The sequence below is a fragment of the Anas platyrhynchos genome, chromosome Z (assembly GCF_047663525.1).
Source record: "Anas platyrhynchos isolate ZD024472 breed Pekin duck chromosome Z, IASCAAS_PekinDuck_T2T, whole genome shotgun sequence".
Taxonomy (NCBI): Eukaryota; Metazoa; Chordata; class Aves; order Anseriformes; family Anatidae; genus Anas; species Anas platyrhynchos.
Genome location: NC_092621.1, coordinates 36,622,252 through 36,639,627, shown reverse-complemented (window position 1 = coordinate 36,639,627; position 17,376 = coordinate 36,622,252). Strand labels below are relative to the sequence as shown.

Sequence of the window (17,376 nt, the reverse complement as noted above, 5' to 3'; positions counted from 1 at the left end):
GCATGTTATGAATATAATTTGTTCAGAGAACTGTTTGGAACAAGTCTTCACTGGAAGCAAACAGAGGCAAGCCTCATGCACTGAAAGGCAATTCTGTAACTACACTCAGGGATCAGACCCTCAGGTGTTGCCAGCTGGTATAGCACAACTGGAGTTAAATGACCATTTGAACAATTTGAGGGTTTGACCTAAATACCACTTCCCATTAAAAGCCAAACCAGAGCACCATTGAAAAGATGTAATGAAAGAAGTTACAGCCAGTAAAACCCATCAGAGGTTTATTACTTGCTGATGTCTGTAATCAGTGGGAAACAAAGCCATTTCTTAGAAACCCTCCTTTACTCTTTAGCCCTCTCTTAGAAGTGAAGATCATAGAAGAACATTTGGTTCTCTTCTTTTCATCATAAAGACAATTAAAATACATGATGGGGTGCCAAAGAGCCTCTAGCAGTAATTTTCAGCCATGTTTAGGCTTGATTTACGTGGCTAAATCTTATGGAAAATAAATGTTTTTATGATGTCAATAGTGGAGCTTATCTTTAGGAACACAAAAGCCGTGGAGTCCATTTTATCCAATGAACACTGTGTTTAATTGAGAGATAATTGAATATTTCAAATATATATATATTTTCTAATTTATTTTTTAAATATATTTTTAAATATTTTTAAATATTTTAATTTTATTATTTTAATATCGTTACTATTAATATTGAATATGTTAATATTAAAATAATAATTTAATTGAGAGAAGTGAAGCTTTGGCGGTTCTTTCATTACCAGTAGAGCTGAGGTAACAAATGTGCCCTTGGTCTAGGAAGAGATAGCATGGTCTTTCAGTTAGGATTTGGCATGCCTAGAAGGCTCTTCTGTTAGCTAGCATGTTTTTTTGTTTGTTTTTGTCCCCTCAAATGAATGAATACTGAAGTCTGGCCTTAAGCTTTCTGAGATTTATGCCACATAATTAAACAGGTTGCACCATTCCTTTTTGTTACATACAGAAAACACATAAAATGTCAGTTAAATCACTAGTCCATTCAAAATCTATGTGAAAGACAGTGGATTCAGTTGTATGAGATTCCTGTCCTACCTTGGCAAGGCACTGCATTGATCAGATGACACAGAAGTCCCATCTTTGGTCTGGCAAAGTATCTGTCTGTGTTGTACAGCCAGTCGTGGTCCAATGCAAGGCCCATTACACTGTGAACACAGAAAAACACTTAAGGAGGTAAAAGGCAATGTTCCCCTCTTATAAGACTGCTGGTGAAATAAAGTGCATACTGCTATACGGTGGCTATGAAGCTTTCAAGCACTTCCTGCAGCTCTGCACACTTTGGAGGCTGAGCACGCAGTCATCTTTTGTCCCAACTCACTCTCCTCCAGCAATATTAAAACTATATTTCGGTATCTGCTCTGTAGATTTATTACCCTCTCCTCTTCAATAGTTCAATCTTAAATACATCTGTTAGGGCAAATAAAATACTCTCACATCATTAGCAAAGAGCCTATGATCCATACAGGAAATCTGAATACATTCATTTTACTGTGCATTTTGCAGCTTGAACTATCACAATTTATGGGTAAATTGTTAATAACCAAGAACATATTGAAATAAGGACATATTCCACTACAAATAACATTTTAAAAGCATTGCAGAACAAGAAATGAAACCTGCAAACACAGCAGATCTGCAAGTTTGCTCCAAAAATGAAGTTATCCTAACCAGTTCAAGTGTCTCAGCTGCACGCTTGCTGTTTAACTCTTCTAATCCTCTCCTTTGATTAAACTGCAATTAGTTATTGGTCTGTAGCATGTGTTTGTGTTCTTTTAAAATTAAATCAAATGTTAGAAAGCAGATTGTTTATTAAGTATCTGGAAATTATATTCCGGAACAGACTGGGGGTTTGTTAATGTGAAGAAGGAGGAAGTTTTGGCAGGAGAGGGCTACTCTCTCTTCCACACTTCTATCTTTCTCCACTGCCCCTAGAAGCCCCATTTCACACTACCATGCACTCCTCACATCATGTTCACTTTCTGCTGCGATTTTTTCCCTTCCTGATAATTGGAAGAGAGAAGAAAGTGACTCTACTCTTTCCCATGTCTCTTGTTGAGCAAGGTAGGTGGAAATGTCATTCATTGGAATGTGTAGAACACTTCTGCATTACCTGTAGGACAAGCAGTCATCATCAGCAATCTTGAGTGACTGCTTTCAAAACATTACGTGATATATAGCAGAGCTCAAATAGTCCCCGAAATGCCACTAATATTAAATGGAAGGTGGAAAGGAAAGAAAAAGAATTAGTTCTGGAGGAATGGGGAGAGTAAGTCATCTGTTTTTCTCTGTTCTTTGGGAAAGCTAGTCACTGCACCTAGGCAATGTGGACCTGATGGCCTCTTCAGAGTATCCCATGATACTACTCAGACAGTAATTGAGACACAGAGCCACTGATCCAGTGGTACATTCCTAACTGTAATTAGATAGCAGGTAGTCTTCTGGCTTAGAGACTGAGCTGTATAGGCCCATGTGGGACATCATTTTTTTAAGTAGAAGAAATACTATATCATAATACATGGAGGTCAGGTGCAACAAATGAATTCAGATCTCTTTGATCATGTTGGCTGAGTATGATGTCATGGGGAACTGGATAAACCATAATGATCTAAAAGCAAGAATGAGGCAATTGTTTTTTTGAAAGGATAATCCAGTCCTTACCTGGAATTCCACAGGGACTGAAAATTGGACAGTTTGTTTCCTTCATAAAGAAGGATATTTCCATGCTTACTCATAAATGTAATACAATAACTGGCTTCTCTTTCATGAGAGAAATTTCCAAAATATGCAAGAAAGAGTTTAATGAAGATGTCTTCAGCTAGAGAACAAAAATAACTTCTAGTCACTGAAGATTTTTTTTCTAACAACATCATAAGAAAACAGATGAGGCATACTGTATTGTGCATGATACTCTAAGCAAACACAGAAAGCATGTGGGTATTAATAACAAACTATTTTGTTACTTTAACCTCTAACACAATGAGATAGCATAATATGAGATAACTCTCTCTCGTTCATCGTGGTATGGTATAACCCTACATGAGAGTCACCACTTTGGAGATCTATGGACTAAAATGTACAAGTTTCTGCCCCTCAGTCTGGACTGTCATGGATTCATTGACCTTCACATATGTCTCAGTCATGCTGGAGTGGAGAGAAAAAGGAGGATAGTAATGACTGGTTCTGGGTTATAATTGAATGTGTGTTGGTGAGTATCTTTTCAATAAATCCCAGCTCACAGGAAAAACAAACAAACAAACAAAACAAAACAACAAAACAAAACAACAACAACAAAAACAAACAAACAAACAAAAAAACAAAAACAAAACAAAGCAAGCTCTTCTCTGGATTCCCATGACAAGGGGATTTAACTGCAAATACTTGGAACATTTGGTATTTATGTAAAGAAACTTTTTAACATATGATCATTTCATGAAGCTGTAAGGAGAGAATTTGAAGATCTGAAAAACAGCATGAAGTAATCTGAAGGTGCTTGTATCCTCCTATTCTTCATTTAAGGTGCTTGTATCCTCCTATTCTGCATTTCATTGTGAAGCTAATCAAGAAGGCTCGTAGTTTATGAGGTTCTGAGGCAACATCAGAAACATTTTAAAACTGTATTGTTATACAAAAACCCCAAACATATCACGACCATCAGTCCTGAATCCTGACAGCCAAAACTGAGACACACTCCATGGGTGTTAAGGGCAATTTTAGACATAGAGAACGCTATTTCCCAGACTTGTAACCTGTCATTATGATGAAGATCTGCAGACACTTCTACTGTGGACAAAGAGGGGTCTGCAGTAGAAGTCCTATTCACAAGCAGATCTGGGGACTGCAGGAAGCAACAGAAACCCAAATATGCAGTGCATCAAAGCTGGAGTTCAAAGAGCTGAGCAAATTAGTTGCCTTCTCAAAAGCATGCAGACCTCTCATCTTCTGTCAGCTTTCCCCACCCCACACTATGAGGCTGTTTTCAGACTGCTGGCATGCTTCTTACCTGGCCCCAGGAGGAGGCCACCCACTCGACACAGGGTTGCTTGTTACAGTTCTGAGTGTCCACGGGGCGCTTGGACACTTGGACACAAGCCTCGTTTGACATCGGGACAGAGCTGCCTTTTGCTGTCAGTCGCTGACATGTCACTCGCCGCGTCTGGATGCCTCCACCACAGCTCCGCGTGCATGGAGACCATGAAGTTACCATCCATCTGTCAGAGAAAGGCAAGGAAGTCAGGGAGCACATACGTGCTGTGAGTGTGCTCCCTGAGGTATCATCAGTGCCAACCAGAGCTTATGTGCTGGCCCAGAGAAAGGCAGCAATAGCTTGGTTCATTTGGGCCAAGACCCTGGGAAGTGCTGAGTGCCTCAGCCTCCTATATTAGTCACTGAAAACTTTTTATAGGATGAAAGCTGGGAAAATATTATATTTTTTATTTAAGTATCTCTCTGACAGTTCTTTGGGACCAGAATAATTTTTAGTTTTGCCCTTACTGTTGTTTTTAGAAGCCTGGTAAATATTTCTAGCCCAGTCACAGGGCTTGGACATGGCTGCTCTCACACCACTATGCCACAGGAGCCTTAATCACAGGCAACAATAAGAGTCCCAGCAATGGGTCACAGGGCTTGATCACAGGTTACAGTCACAGGCTGCAGCCCATTTTCAGTCCTCAGCAGAGAAAACTGTCCTCATAAAGCTGATAGAGTAGCTTTGAGGGCACTTTGAACTCGCTGCTGACAGAGGAACCAAGAATCTGCTAATATGTGTCAGTCCCTGCCTGCTGTTACCTCCCTGACAGCTGGGATAATATCGTAAAGCCTGATGGTTGCTCAGGGATGGAGTTTGTGAATGGACAGCACAGAGACAAAGAACACATTTTTTCTTTCCTCTTGAGCTTGGACTGTGCATTTAATTGCTGAGGGTCTAATCCCATATGCTCTGGGGTTTAATAAGAGACCTGTAACAACAAAAAATAATTGTCCAGGCCCAAAATCTTACCAAGATGGACAGTACATCTTGCCTATTTAAAGCTGATTAGGTGAAACACCCATGCAGTTGGATTTGGGAAGGAGATACTGGTAGGAACAGGAAGAACACAACTGACTATTAGTTTCCTAAAGAGACTTATGGTTGTCAGCAGTTTGCTTCATTAAGTTTCAGGATACACAGCTCCTGCTGTGTATCCTGAAATATTGGGGGTGGGGGTGGGGGTGGGAAATAGTGCCTATCTCATCCCTCAATTACAATGTTTCTGGTTACTTTGTAAAATAGGCAATAGGTGTTCTCAAGCCCCATGGAGAGGCATCCGTTACTACTCCTCAGTTTCTGCAGGTGATTAATTCCTGTGGTCACAGAAACAAGCATATAAACAGACACATTCCTGACAAAGAAAACAAAGACACAACTTTTTTTTTTTTTTTTCTTACATTTGAACACATCTCCCTCATAAAGCTCTGCCCTGCATTTCAATCAACTTTTATTTCCAAGCATACATCTCAACAGTTTCTCAGGACCTGAGAGAGGAGTGTGGGTGGCGGTACTGTTCAGGAAAGGGATAAAAAGACATAAACCATTCCCATGGAATTTATGGCCATCACTGTAGGCAAACTGCTGTTAATGAGTGCGTTTCATATTTCATCAAATCTCTTTTGGTTTTCTTCTTATGACTCAGCCCACAACTCAGAAAATAGTTGCCTGCAAAAATGGGTAAGAATATATTAAGAAAAGGTAATTAAACAGGACCTTGCCATATACCCAAGACACAACTGTAGTGGTAAATCTGGCTCGTTATTTCTCATCAGGTTGCTTAGCATCTCTCCTCGCATTAGATTTGACTCTTTTAATATAAGTGCCAGTCCCAAATCACCCTGTTGAATGAGGGAAATTGTACTAAATTTCTCTTGAGATCCTGACTACCTTGTGTTTTCTTACTCAAGAACACCATGTCCACAATGGACATAAGGGAGTGGAGGGAATAAAAAATCCAGAAAAATACAGAAAAACACTTACACACATCTCAGCTAAGGAGCCACTGGATTAGAGAATGGGGGCATTTTTAACAGGGACAGAGTATAACATTAATTGGACTCTCTGGATAGACACTGGGATGTATTCTTTTTTAGACCAATGGGTGGCAAAGGAGGAAAGTGTGTTCTGCAGGGAGAAAGCTGCAGAACAAGGGAAAGACCTTAGTGTAGTCAGAAGTCTTTCAAGCTGTCATGACTCCACTGTGTTTATCGGTAATATAAAGCGAAAGATTACAGGGGCACTTAAACTGAGACAGTCTGTAAAAGGAGGCAGACCTCTGTCTGACCCTCCTCATGCCCACAAAGTCCAATGGGATGTGCTAATTTTACAAAAGACATTTCTGCTCTGCGAAGGGAATTCAGTTTTACATCTGCAGCTGCATTTCTGCCTGTTTTGACATTCAGGAAACTCAGGAACTCAGGTAAGAAACAAAGAAACAAAACCTACTATAAAGTAGCTGCTAAGTCTAGCTTCTTTGTCTGTTTTGCTGTTAGAATCAAGTCTTATGATGCCACATAGAACACAAAAAAACATATGACCCTGCAGTTCTTGGGTGATGAAACTCCTGTGTGTACAGCGCTGTGTACAGGATAGGCACCAAATTTACAACCAACACAGCCTAGAATTACCCAGGAAAACTCAGCCTATAGAAGTGTATGAGATGAGATGGGCTATGTGTGAGGATGCTGAGAGAGCTTGCCCATGTCCCTTCAAGGCTGCTTGCTATCATTATTGAAAGGTTATGGATACTAGGGAGGCCCCTGACAATTGGAGAAAGAGAAGCATTGCCACCATCTTCAAAAAAGGATGTAGGGATGACGTACATGTATAGGGAACTGGTCAGCCTTCCTGGGGTGCCTGGGAAAATCCAGAAGCTAGTCCTTGTGGTTTGTGTTTTTGTGCAAAAGGAAATGACTGTGAACAGTCTGCACAGACTGATCAAACGTAAGTCATGTCTGATGTACCTGATTGACTTCTGTGATAAAATGACCAGATCTGATGAAAAAGTGAGGGCCATGGAAAATATTTACTTGTCTCCATCAATAGTCTAATATCCAAGCTGCGATCTGGATAGGTTGACATGCGTTGAGTGAAAAATGTGTTTGATGATGAGGCTCATAGGGTGGTGATGAATTGTTTTTACTCTGCCTGAAGGTTGTTAACAAACAGGGTGTTACGGGGCTCAGCATTTGTCCCTGTTCATGTTCTTGTTGGCTCACTTCTGTCAAGCTCCCCTTGATGGCAGCTGCAACCTTGGGCATACTGAGAGTTTCCCTCCAGTTTTGTGCCCTGCCTAGATGAAGCCCTGAGCAGCCTGGCCTGAGCTCAGCCAGCCCATGGAAGCCTGTGATTCTACTTGGCCATGATGGGCATTATTAATGAGTCATAAAAGGAAAAGCAGAAAAGGTAGACTTAAGCAGAAAATATAGACTTGGACAAGTTTTCCTGTAATTCAAGATGTTTCTCCATCATCCAAAATGACAAGTACCAACAAATGTCTGGAAAATACTCTTCAGTCTTGGTGTACCATATTTCTTGTGCTGCATTTTGATCAGTTGTGAAACAATGCTGAAAACTGATAATCAAAAGCACCAATCTTTTGGGGAGCTTTGGCTTTGTGTTCAGATTTGAAATTTGCAGCTTAGACCATTCTCTAACTTCGATTTGCACATTAATTATTATTATTATTATTATTATTATTATTATTATTATTATTATTATTATCAGCCACCATATTGTTAATCACATGCAAAACTCAGAGAAAAACTGTACAGTGCTGGCCCTAAGACATGATGTCTTTTCAGAGTGAGTTGATGTGAACTCTAGGACAAGCATCTTTTCTAACTAGTCAGTTACTGGGACAACTTTATTTTGAAGGGTCCAGATTATTACTTCTGGAGCTTACTTTCTTCTGTTCACTTTCCAGTCATTGCTATTGTATGTGGAGAGTACTGAATTTATATTAATAAACCACAAAAATACTAGGTCAGTGCTTTTTCTCTAGTGAGGATCTGGCCTTGAAATGTCTGAAAATCTGCTAGTTCTTAATCGGAGGTAGGAAGACAAGTACATTGTGTTCTTTTACTTTACAGTTTCAACATACAGTAAGTACTGTCTGAAGGCCCCATTTAGGGTGAAATCTTTCCTTTCATGAAGTACAGCATTGTGCTCCCTCTCCCCATGTAACGTCAGCCCCCAGTGAAGTTTACGAGTTTGAAGAACTGGTGAGGCTTGAAATGGAAATGAAAATTTTCTACCTCATTGTAGAAATGCTGATTATTCCCACTGTCAGGGAAGAATTCAAAAGTACCATGAAGCTGTGACCTTTGCTAATAAAGAGTAAGCAGTAACTCTTCCATCCATTTCTAACATAACTACTGAAGGAGTAAACACAGTCTGTACCATTTACTGTCAACATTTTCCACAAATCTTGCTACTAATTCCCAACTGTCAAGGCTAAGCACTCATAAGTTCCCTTTTAGCCATCACTTTTCCCCAGACAGGCAGTGACAGGGCTACAATGGCATGCACTCCAGCACTAAGAACTTTTCAAGTGCACTTTAAAAGCATATATGACATTTTAACATGGTAAGGACAAACCGTGAAGGGCAGTCTCTCCTGTTGCATGCGATGGGCTGCAGGGATGGCTTGGGCTTCTCTTTGCAGTGAGATATGTTGACTTCAGACCCATCCAGTAAGCATCTGAGCTGGGGCAGCTGCACCCCTTTGTGGCCACAGGAAGCAGAACAAGCCATCAGCTTGTCCACTGACCACTGGTATTCTGCCAAAAAAAAAAAAAATGGGAGGGACACATTAACACTTAAAAACTGTCAGCAGGAGACTAACTCTCTTTTGTAACCATGCTGTCCCTCCTTCTCCCCTCCCTCCCCTCCCCCCCCTTTTTTTTATGTGCTCAGAAGCATCAGACATGGAAATTGAATGACGCTGTAGCACAGTTCAGTGATGCCAAATGACAGGTGCATGGGGCATCAGAAATCCCTGAATTTATATAAACTTGGATAATTCATTGAGCCTATTAGCTGTCTGTAAATTAGTCAGAAACTTCAGAAGGCCATTGGGAGAACGAGACCAGCAGGTACCATGGCAAGCATGTAAGCTCCTGGTATGCAGCTAAACAAGACACTGCAGAAAGCCTCGCAGCTGGTATGTGTGGTAAACGTATCTCTAATTTAAAAGATAAGAAAGTAGTATGTGTGTGAAAATAACTACCTTCTCAAAGACTTGTGAAAAAATACAAAAAAAGGAATTTTACAGTGACAAAGTAGTATGGAGCATCATTAAAAGTAATATAAGAATGATTTCATAGAATATTAAGCTCTTCAGATTTTTTTTTTTTCCTTAAATGATATTTTTAGTTCCCGGTGATTTCTCCCTATTCAGTCAGATTTTTTTTTTTTTTTTAATTTAATTTAATTAATTAATTATTGTTATTAATATTATTATTATTTTGCATTGGTTCATGAAAAAGGTGTTATTAATCCTTCTGGCAATACATCCTTTATACACTTTTCAGAAGGCTACCAATTCACTTTTTAAGGTCCCTAGATAGTTCATAAAGCTTGATCAGAATTCTTGATCTTTGATAAAAATCAAACTAGTGTAGTCTGACTAACTCCCAAGAAGCCCCCTGGTTCGTTCATTCCAGTTGATTTTGTCAAGTCATTTCATACCATGATCATTTATTACAGTGCAATTCAGTGGATGCAATTACAGAGGTCAGTAAATTTTTCATATTCCTCTTTGCAAATCTACTCTTAAAACATATTTTAAATGAACTTTTAAACTCAAATAACAAAATAGTGGTGGGAAAACATGGCATCTGCAAAGAAGACACAATTTGGCCTTGCCTTTCACTTTTGTGAGAGCTTTGAGACTGAGATAGAACTGAAGACACATGCTCAGTGTATTGCCAAGCATTAAAATGACCCATCCGTTTTCACTTGTCACATGAAGGACTTTCTGAGTCTTCTAGAAAGCCCTTAGACCCCCTCATTGAAAAGTTTGGATCACCCCAAAGTAGGAGAATGAAAGGAAAGAATGGGCTTATAATCTGTTTTAACACCTTAAAGGTACACTTACAAATTCAGAGCTATGTATTCAAAAACACAGTGTACATTTTCATTCTTAACCATTTATAATTGCAAAGGGGTATGATTTAGTGAAGGACATTTCTCACCATGTAGATTACTGAGATCATCCATTCTGAAATTGAATGAAGGAGTCGCAACACATTTTAAGTTTTATTGCGAAAATTAAGAAAAAGTTAAATTATTTTCCACTCCACCACCGACAACTGCAGAAATGAAAGATGCATATTCTTTTCCAACCCATCCACACTGCTCTGTTCAGTGACTTTGTCACCGTCACTTTATTTCAAGGATAAAAATAACAGTGACAGCAGTTTTACAAGCAAAGGGTTTTCAAGCAAGAAGAGACTGTGTAACAGTGACTTGAGAAGATTAACAGCAGGTTTTCTAATTTTAAAGGTTTGATCTGTGGCACCCCTGCCTCAAATTTCTAGTTGACACAGCAGCTATAAATATAGCTTGAATTATCAAGGTGTGCTACATGCTCAGCAGGCCAGAAATATCAGATGATCAGATGACATTTTGGGAAACTGACACTGCGAGTGAAACCTAGGACATTGCAAGTTATTTGCTAGGCCTGCAAATCTATATCTATGGTGGTAAAACATCAAAACACCAATTTCCTGCTGTGCTTCACAGCCCCGGATTCAGAGACAAGAAATACAGGATAAGAAAAGCAATGCAGGGAAGTCAATGCCAAGAGCTTCATGGGGGAGAAGGACTGAAACCAGAGTTACCTTGAATTGTCAGGGAAGTATTTTGTATGAGTGAGCCAGCCTCATTCTGAGCAAGACAGCTGAATTCACCTTCAGGAGCATCACTAATGTTGAATATCTGAAGAACTCGTCCTGCTGCCAGGAGGTGATGCCTCAGACTGAGAGGCTTGCCAGAGTAAAGCCAGGTGATGTTTGGGGTTGGATGGCCATCCACAGCACAACCTGAAAATAAGGATATGAAATAAACCTGCTGAGTATTGAACTTGTTGTAAAATTATGTGCTCTGAAGAGAGCAAAATTAAAGGAAAAAAACACTTCATTTTTTTCCTAATTTTCACATAATGAAAAACACAAATATTGTAGTAGTGAGTCCCTTCTCATCAGCTTAAAAAACAAAAAGAAAGAAACAAACAAACAAAAAAACCAAACCAAAACAACAACTCCAAAAAGCCAGTTAATCAGCAATATGAAAATCTCAGATCAGTTCAGAAATATTTATATCAAGCTTTCTAAGGTTCCCATTAATTTAAATCATTCTCATTTCAGTATTCGGGAAAGTGGCAGAATGAAGTTACACACCTAGCATAAGCTCAACAAACATTTTTGAGCAAGCAGTACAAAGAGAACTTGCCCTCCAACTCCTCTATTTTAGCCACAGGACCACCTTTCTCTCTCTCTCTCTTTTTTTTTTTCTTTTTTTTTTTAGTGTTTTAAACATTAGAAGTTTTATTTACACAAAAGTTATCACAATTTTTTCATACAATTTTCATTAAAAATGTTGAGAAAACAAAGACAGAATTCAGCTTTTAGAGGTTGTTTATCTTAGTGATGAGCAATTCTTCAATCCAAACCAATCAAACCAAGCAACTAAAGAAAATTGGCAAATCTGTAGCATCATTTGGGAGTGCATACTGATCATCAGATCAACTAATGAGGTTTCATGGTGAATTCTTTGCCTTTTGAACTAATGGAATGGGTGTATCTGTAAGTTATTGTTTCCTGTAGTCCTCCTACCAGCTGCACACTTTGCTGGCTTCAGTGATGAACTGTACACAGCAGATATTTTGTGAGACTTGATAATCGATGGAAAAATAGATGTGTATCAGAGGACAGATAGATAAGTTACCTTGTGTATTTCCTGGGGGAAAAAGAAAGAACTGGACTATTGCCATGATGTAAACCATCTGCATTGACTTCAGGGATGGGGAACCAGAAAAGCCATGCTGAAGGGAACCTGTATGTTATTTGGACTGCTTGAGAATTATGCTTGTCCTGCACCTCCAGCATCTCTCTGATACATAAAAGGTCTGGTTAAGTTTTTAGGGGTGCAGTCTACACTGGTTGTTATCTTGTGGTACAGCAGCTTTATGCTGTTCTGTTCATAATACTTATGTATAATGAATCTCTTTTGTCCTTTTGTTTCTGCAGTGTGGACCCTTTCTACCCTTGTTTTGACCTTAGTCACTACCCTTCAGTAACACTAGGAACTGGGCTGCAGTATTCTTTACTTATCTGCCTTTTGGCACTAATCATACCTCCACGTACACTAACTCTGTAGCAGAAGATGCTGCCTTGCACATGAGAATCAAAGTTTGCTTGCTCATACAAATGAGAAGAATTCATTCAAGGTGGAAAAAGCCAGTGGTGACTGACCCATGCATGGCATGTCACAGATAATTACATGCCGAGAGACAGATCCAGGGGCTGCAGAGGGGGTCTTCACAGTACCTATGTCTACGTCTCAGGCTGTCTGCCACTCAGAAGAATGAATAGTGGGCCTCTCACCAGTACACTAGCCACACGTGGCTCTGTTCCTCATGCCCTGCCTGCAAGCTCTATGAGGCAAGGCGTTGGTTAGACAAAACTTCCCTTTAGGGCTGGTTCACTCTTTATAAAATACATATTAGTGAGTGCAAGGATTCCCCAGCAGAAGGCACATAGGGTACACATTAGCCTGTGCAGTTGCAATGGTAATGTTTTACTGTCAAAGGTCAGGTTAATACAGCTAAATCTCAAAAAAGAAACAAATAAAGAAAAAAAATGAGATGAAAAAGGGAGAATGAGAGACTGCTCATTGCTCACAGAGATCACTTCACTTCCTGTGTTCCCCTTTTATTTATAAGGGTGAAGAGTCTTTGCTTTTTCTTTCACTTTCCTTGGCAAAGTCTAATGTAGTTTTATCCTTGGCAGCTCTCTTCCTAACATTACATTTCCACTGCATTTGCTTCATTTTACCTTACGCCTTTTGTCCTTTCTAAGTACTGATGTTTTTTCCTTCTCTTGTTCTGAGAAACAACTTACCCAGTTTCCAGGAGATATTCATTCTCCACTAAATGAGAGATGTGAAAGGTATCAGCCCAAATGGTTTAAGGTTGTGTGAGTTAAAAGCAATAGAAAACAAAGCAATACTCAGGAAATGGACAAACAGTAAGTGGCCATATTATTTTTCCCTACAGTATTCTAACTTTTTATAGTTTGCTCAACTTGTAAGATAATTGAAGCGGTTTTCACAGGTCAGCATATAGCCATGACAACTGACAAAGACATGCTGTGAATTCAGTTTTACTGTTGGCATTTGCAAACGGTTTGAGCAGGATAAATGAAGAAAGCAGAAAGGTCAGTTTGACATTAAATGCAGAGGACCTGAAATTGATTTCAGTGTGCAACTAGTTCTAGTTCATGCCTTTTCTTTTAAAAATTTTATTGCCAAGCAGACCCATATAGTCTTCCTGTTAATATTTCACTGGTCTTGTATACTATTTCTCCTTTCAAAATGTGTAAATAGAATACTAGCTAAAGGATCAGCCAGCAATAATAATTTGGGGGGGGGGGGGGGGGGGGGGCGGGAAGGAAAGGGGAGGGGAGGAGGGAGAGGGGAGAACAAATTCTGTTCCCTCAGTATGTTTTACCAGTAAGTAATTATTACATTTTTTCACATTTAACAATAAAACTTTACTAACACCTAAGAGACTCATATGTAATGGATACGCCTTATTTGTCTATGCAGAACAAGAATCATTCACATTTCACAAGTGACATTTTCTATGTTTCCCACATTTAGGGACGCATAAGCTATGGGATAATGTTTTATTCATATTAAGTGAGAACCATAGTACAATAAAAAAATATATCTTCCATTAATACCCATTTTAAATCTCCCAGGAAAAATTTAAATGCAACTTAATGCAGATTAACAACACATATTCTCTACTTCCTTCCATTCCTGTGGACACTGATGGCTTTATCCTTCCAAAGCTCAACACTCAACATCTGTCCCTATAATAAAACAAACAGCCTGAGGAGGAAAAACTGGCTTTATTTCCAAACAGCCCAGCTATTGAAGAGTGCTAGTATGTCAAGACACCTAGGGAGATGGGGAGGAGAATTTTTTTTGGGACTAGTTCTGAGCAGTGGAAGTTGTAGCATGAGAGGGACCTTCTTCAGTTCTTACGTAGAGAAAGAAAATACTGCCTTCAGCCTTCCTTTCAAAGTCTGCCATGACTCTGAACTCATTCAAAGCCAGAATGAGTCACAGATGTGCAAAATTTGGACAAACAAACAAAAACCTAATACCAATTGCATCTTTTAGCAGGAATTATGTTAATATTTCAAGGATAACAAGGGTGTATTTGGAAAAGGAAGATCAATGTTTCACAAGTCTAATAATTTCTCGAGAAGAAAGAGCAAATGTAAAGTGTAGATGAAATTGAAGTCCCCATTATATATTTGTGACTTTCATTGTAGGACTGTAGCCACAGAAAGACTCTGGGCTACTGCACAAAGAATAAAATATGTAGCATGCATACTCCCATTGCTCACCCACACACTTGAATGACAGAGACAAAGAAATGTGAATGCTGTTGACTCTAGAATTCCTTTTAGCAGGCTGCTAACTTAAGTCAGCAGAATTGCATCACAAAAATGGCAAATAAGTTATGCACTAACCTAAACATAGTTTGTTAAAGGAAAAAATACAAAGCTGTGTTTCAGAATTATACCTATTCTTTTAAGAATAGATTTTTGTCATGCATTTGCATTTGTCTGACAAATAGTTCTGAAATTTAATTAGAGAAAAAGAGAGAAATTTATCTCCCTCCTGTACCTAACATAAATGGCAAAATTTGATGGGAGTATTGGAAAAGATTCTTCATGGAGTGGGTGGTTGGGCACTGGAACATATTTCACAGGGAAATGGTCATGGCACCAAGTTTGCTGGAGTTCAAGAACTGTTAGGACAATGCTCTCATACATACGGTTTAATTTTTATGTAGTCCTGTGTGGAGCCAGGAGTTGGACTCAATAATCTTTGTATGTCCCTTCCAACTTGGGTTATTGCATGATTGTATGAAATTTTAAGCAAATGCAGGTAAGGTAAGATTATGTCTGAAAGTCTTGCAATCCCTAAGCAAAATCTGTTTGCTGAAGTGCCAAAACTAAGAGACAAGCCTTTACAGTTCTTCTTAAACAGTAAAGATTTGTTCATATAGTAAGCAGAAAGTGTAAATTTAAACTGACATTGTTAATTCTGGTTGTTATGAAAATTTTTATGAAATATACTTCTCAATGCTTTCATGCAGTATATAAAATAAAACTCACAAAGGGTAATGCGATCCTGCAAATCCCCAGAAAAAAGGATCAAGGTTAATGTAAGTATAACCTTTGTTTTTAATAACTGAAAGAAATCCAAATGAACATGAATTTATGCTAGACAAGGAAAGACATGTATTTAGGAATTCTTGAAACATGCTAATTCAATTGGTGACAGTAGAATTAAAAAAAAAAAAAGGTATTAGGTATTTTAAATAACTATTTAAGGCTCCAACGAGCAGTTGAAACTTACTATATTAAATATATGACATGGCTTTTAAACTGTTTTCAAAACACCTAAACTAGTTACCCAATGCCACACATGTTGATGTTATTAGATATCATTTACGTAGCATTTTAAATCTACACCATATTCAACAAAACCTGTTAGGCCCATTCCTTGCCTCAGAGAAGCTGTAAAAATGTTCCCAAATATACGTGGTGAGCCCATTAAAAAGCAAGGGAACTTTCAAACTTCAGTAAAAGAGCTTGTTTTCTAATAAGAACTCTGAAAATTAGAATCCTACACACTAATACTCTTGTATGACTAAGAATTGGGATGAAAATAATTAGGAATGGTAAAAATAAAAATAAATAGAAATTATGAAAACAGTGCCTACAAGAATGGACACAATGCTGAATAACTTAGATAACTTTGGTGGGCTTATTCAGTGCATGGCAAAGACTGAAATGAATATACTTCAGATTAACATTTTGCTCCACTGATGCTACTGCTCCAAATTAACTGCACAAATATACTTGTGGGGGAAAAACAGCAGTCAGTCAGGTGGAGCATACACTGAGCCGCCGTGCAGCTCTAGAAGTCTGACAAGGAGACAGAGCAAGAGTTAGCACAAAACATGATTAGCAGCCCAATCTGCAAAGGCCAGTGCTGCTGGAGAAACCTTTCTGTATTTATTAAGCTGATATAAACTTGCTGCATTCTGAGACTTCATCAGCTCAGGAAACTTCCTGTGGTGCAAGGAAAATAACAAACACAGAGCAGAGGAGGTGGGGGACAGATTGCTGCAGGGCAGCCAGGGCTGCCTGCTCCAGAGGGGACTGTAACTTCTGTCTGATTAACAAGTTCTTTAGCAGTTTAGGGGAGGTCTTGAGAACCAACACGGAAGGAGAGAGTGTTTCAGAATTGAGAATGGATAAGCTCTTTAGTCTACAGGTCAGGAATCCCATGGTGTTTGAAACTCTCTTAACACTTACTCTAGAGCAAAGCTTAAGTTGTGCAAAAGGCACAACAATGTTTTATGTGAAGGAGTTGGCAGATTGACAGGTAAGACTGGGATACCTGTGGTGAGTCTCATCGCCCTAGTTCTCAACAGAGTATGCCTTAGTGGGTACTTTAGAACAGAATCTAGGCCACTGCTCCTGGAAAAGCCATGAGCTGCAGCTTTTGCCACAAAACCAGAATTATGCAGGTATTTCCCATGATGCCAGTGATACTATTTTACGTGGCAGTATTTTGGACCACTGCTGGATCAGTGGTTCTCATATTGGCTCATTGATGGTGCCAAACTGAAGCAGAAGGTTGTCTTGAGGACCTTGTTCTTTTAAGTCTGCTTTCAGAGCTCTGCAGCAGCAGGACCAGAGCCTGACTGCCTGAAGAACAAACACTGTATCAGCATGGTCAAAGTGTTTGACCAGGCAGACATGGTTTACATACCATACACACTGTGAACTGTACACAGTAGTCATGTTCAAATGAAAATCTACAACAAAAGGCTAGTAGTGTAGTCTGATGAAGAAGGAAGATACAGCAATGCTATGTGAACCTTACATAACTTTTAGAATGGAAAAGAATGTGACAGTGTCTGACTAGGGAACTGGAAATAATTATCATGGCACACCTATGATACTCATTTTAATTTTATC

The 17,376-nt window shown here is 39.0% G+C and overlaps 1 protein-coding gene across 6 annotated transcripts in view; it reads right to left on the bottom strand.

Annotated features, from left to right (window-relative positions):
• The window catches only part of ADAMTSL1 (ADAMTS like 1), a 487,860-nt gene that overhangs the window by 7,851 nt on the left and 462,633 nt on the right, over positions 1-17,376 (bottom strand). For all 6 annotated transcript variants that reach the window (XM_072030863.1, XM_038170180.2, XM_072030865.1 and 3 more), the window contains 4 exons: positions 10,924-11,124; positions 8,679-8,859; positions 4,053-4,260; positions 1,088-1,197 (listed from right to left, as the gene is read on the bottom strand). In XM_072030863.1, the coding sequence (XP_071886964.1) occupies positions 1,088-1,197; positions 4,053-4,260; positions 8,679-8,859; positions 10,924-11,124 (700 nt within the window). The remainder of the gene's footprint in view (positions 1-1,087; positions 1,198-4,052; positions 4,261-8,678; positions 8,860-10,923; positions 11,125-17,376) is intronic.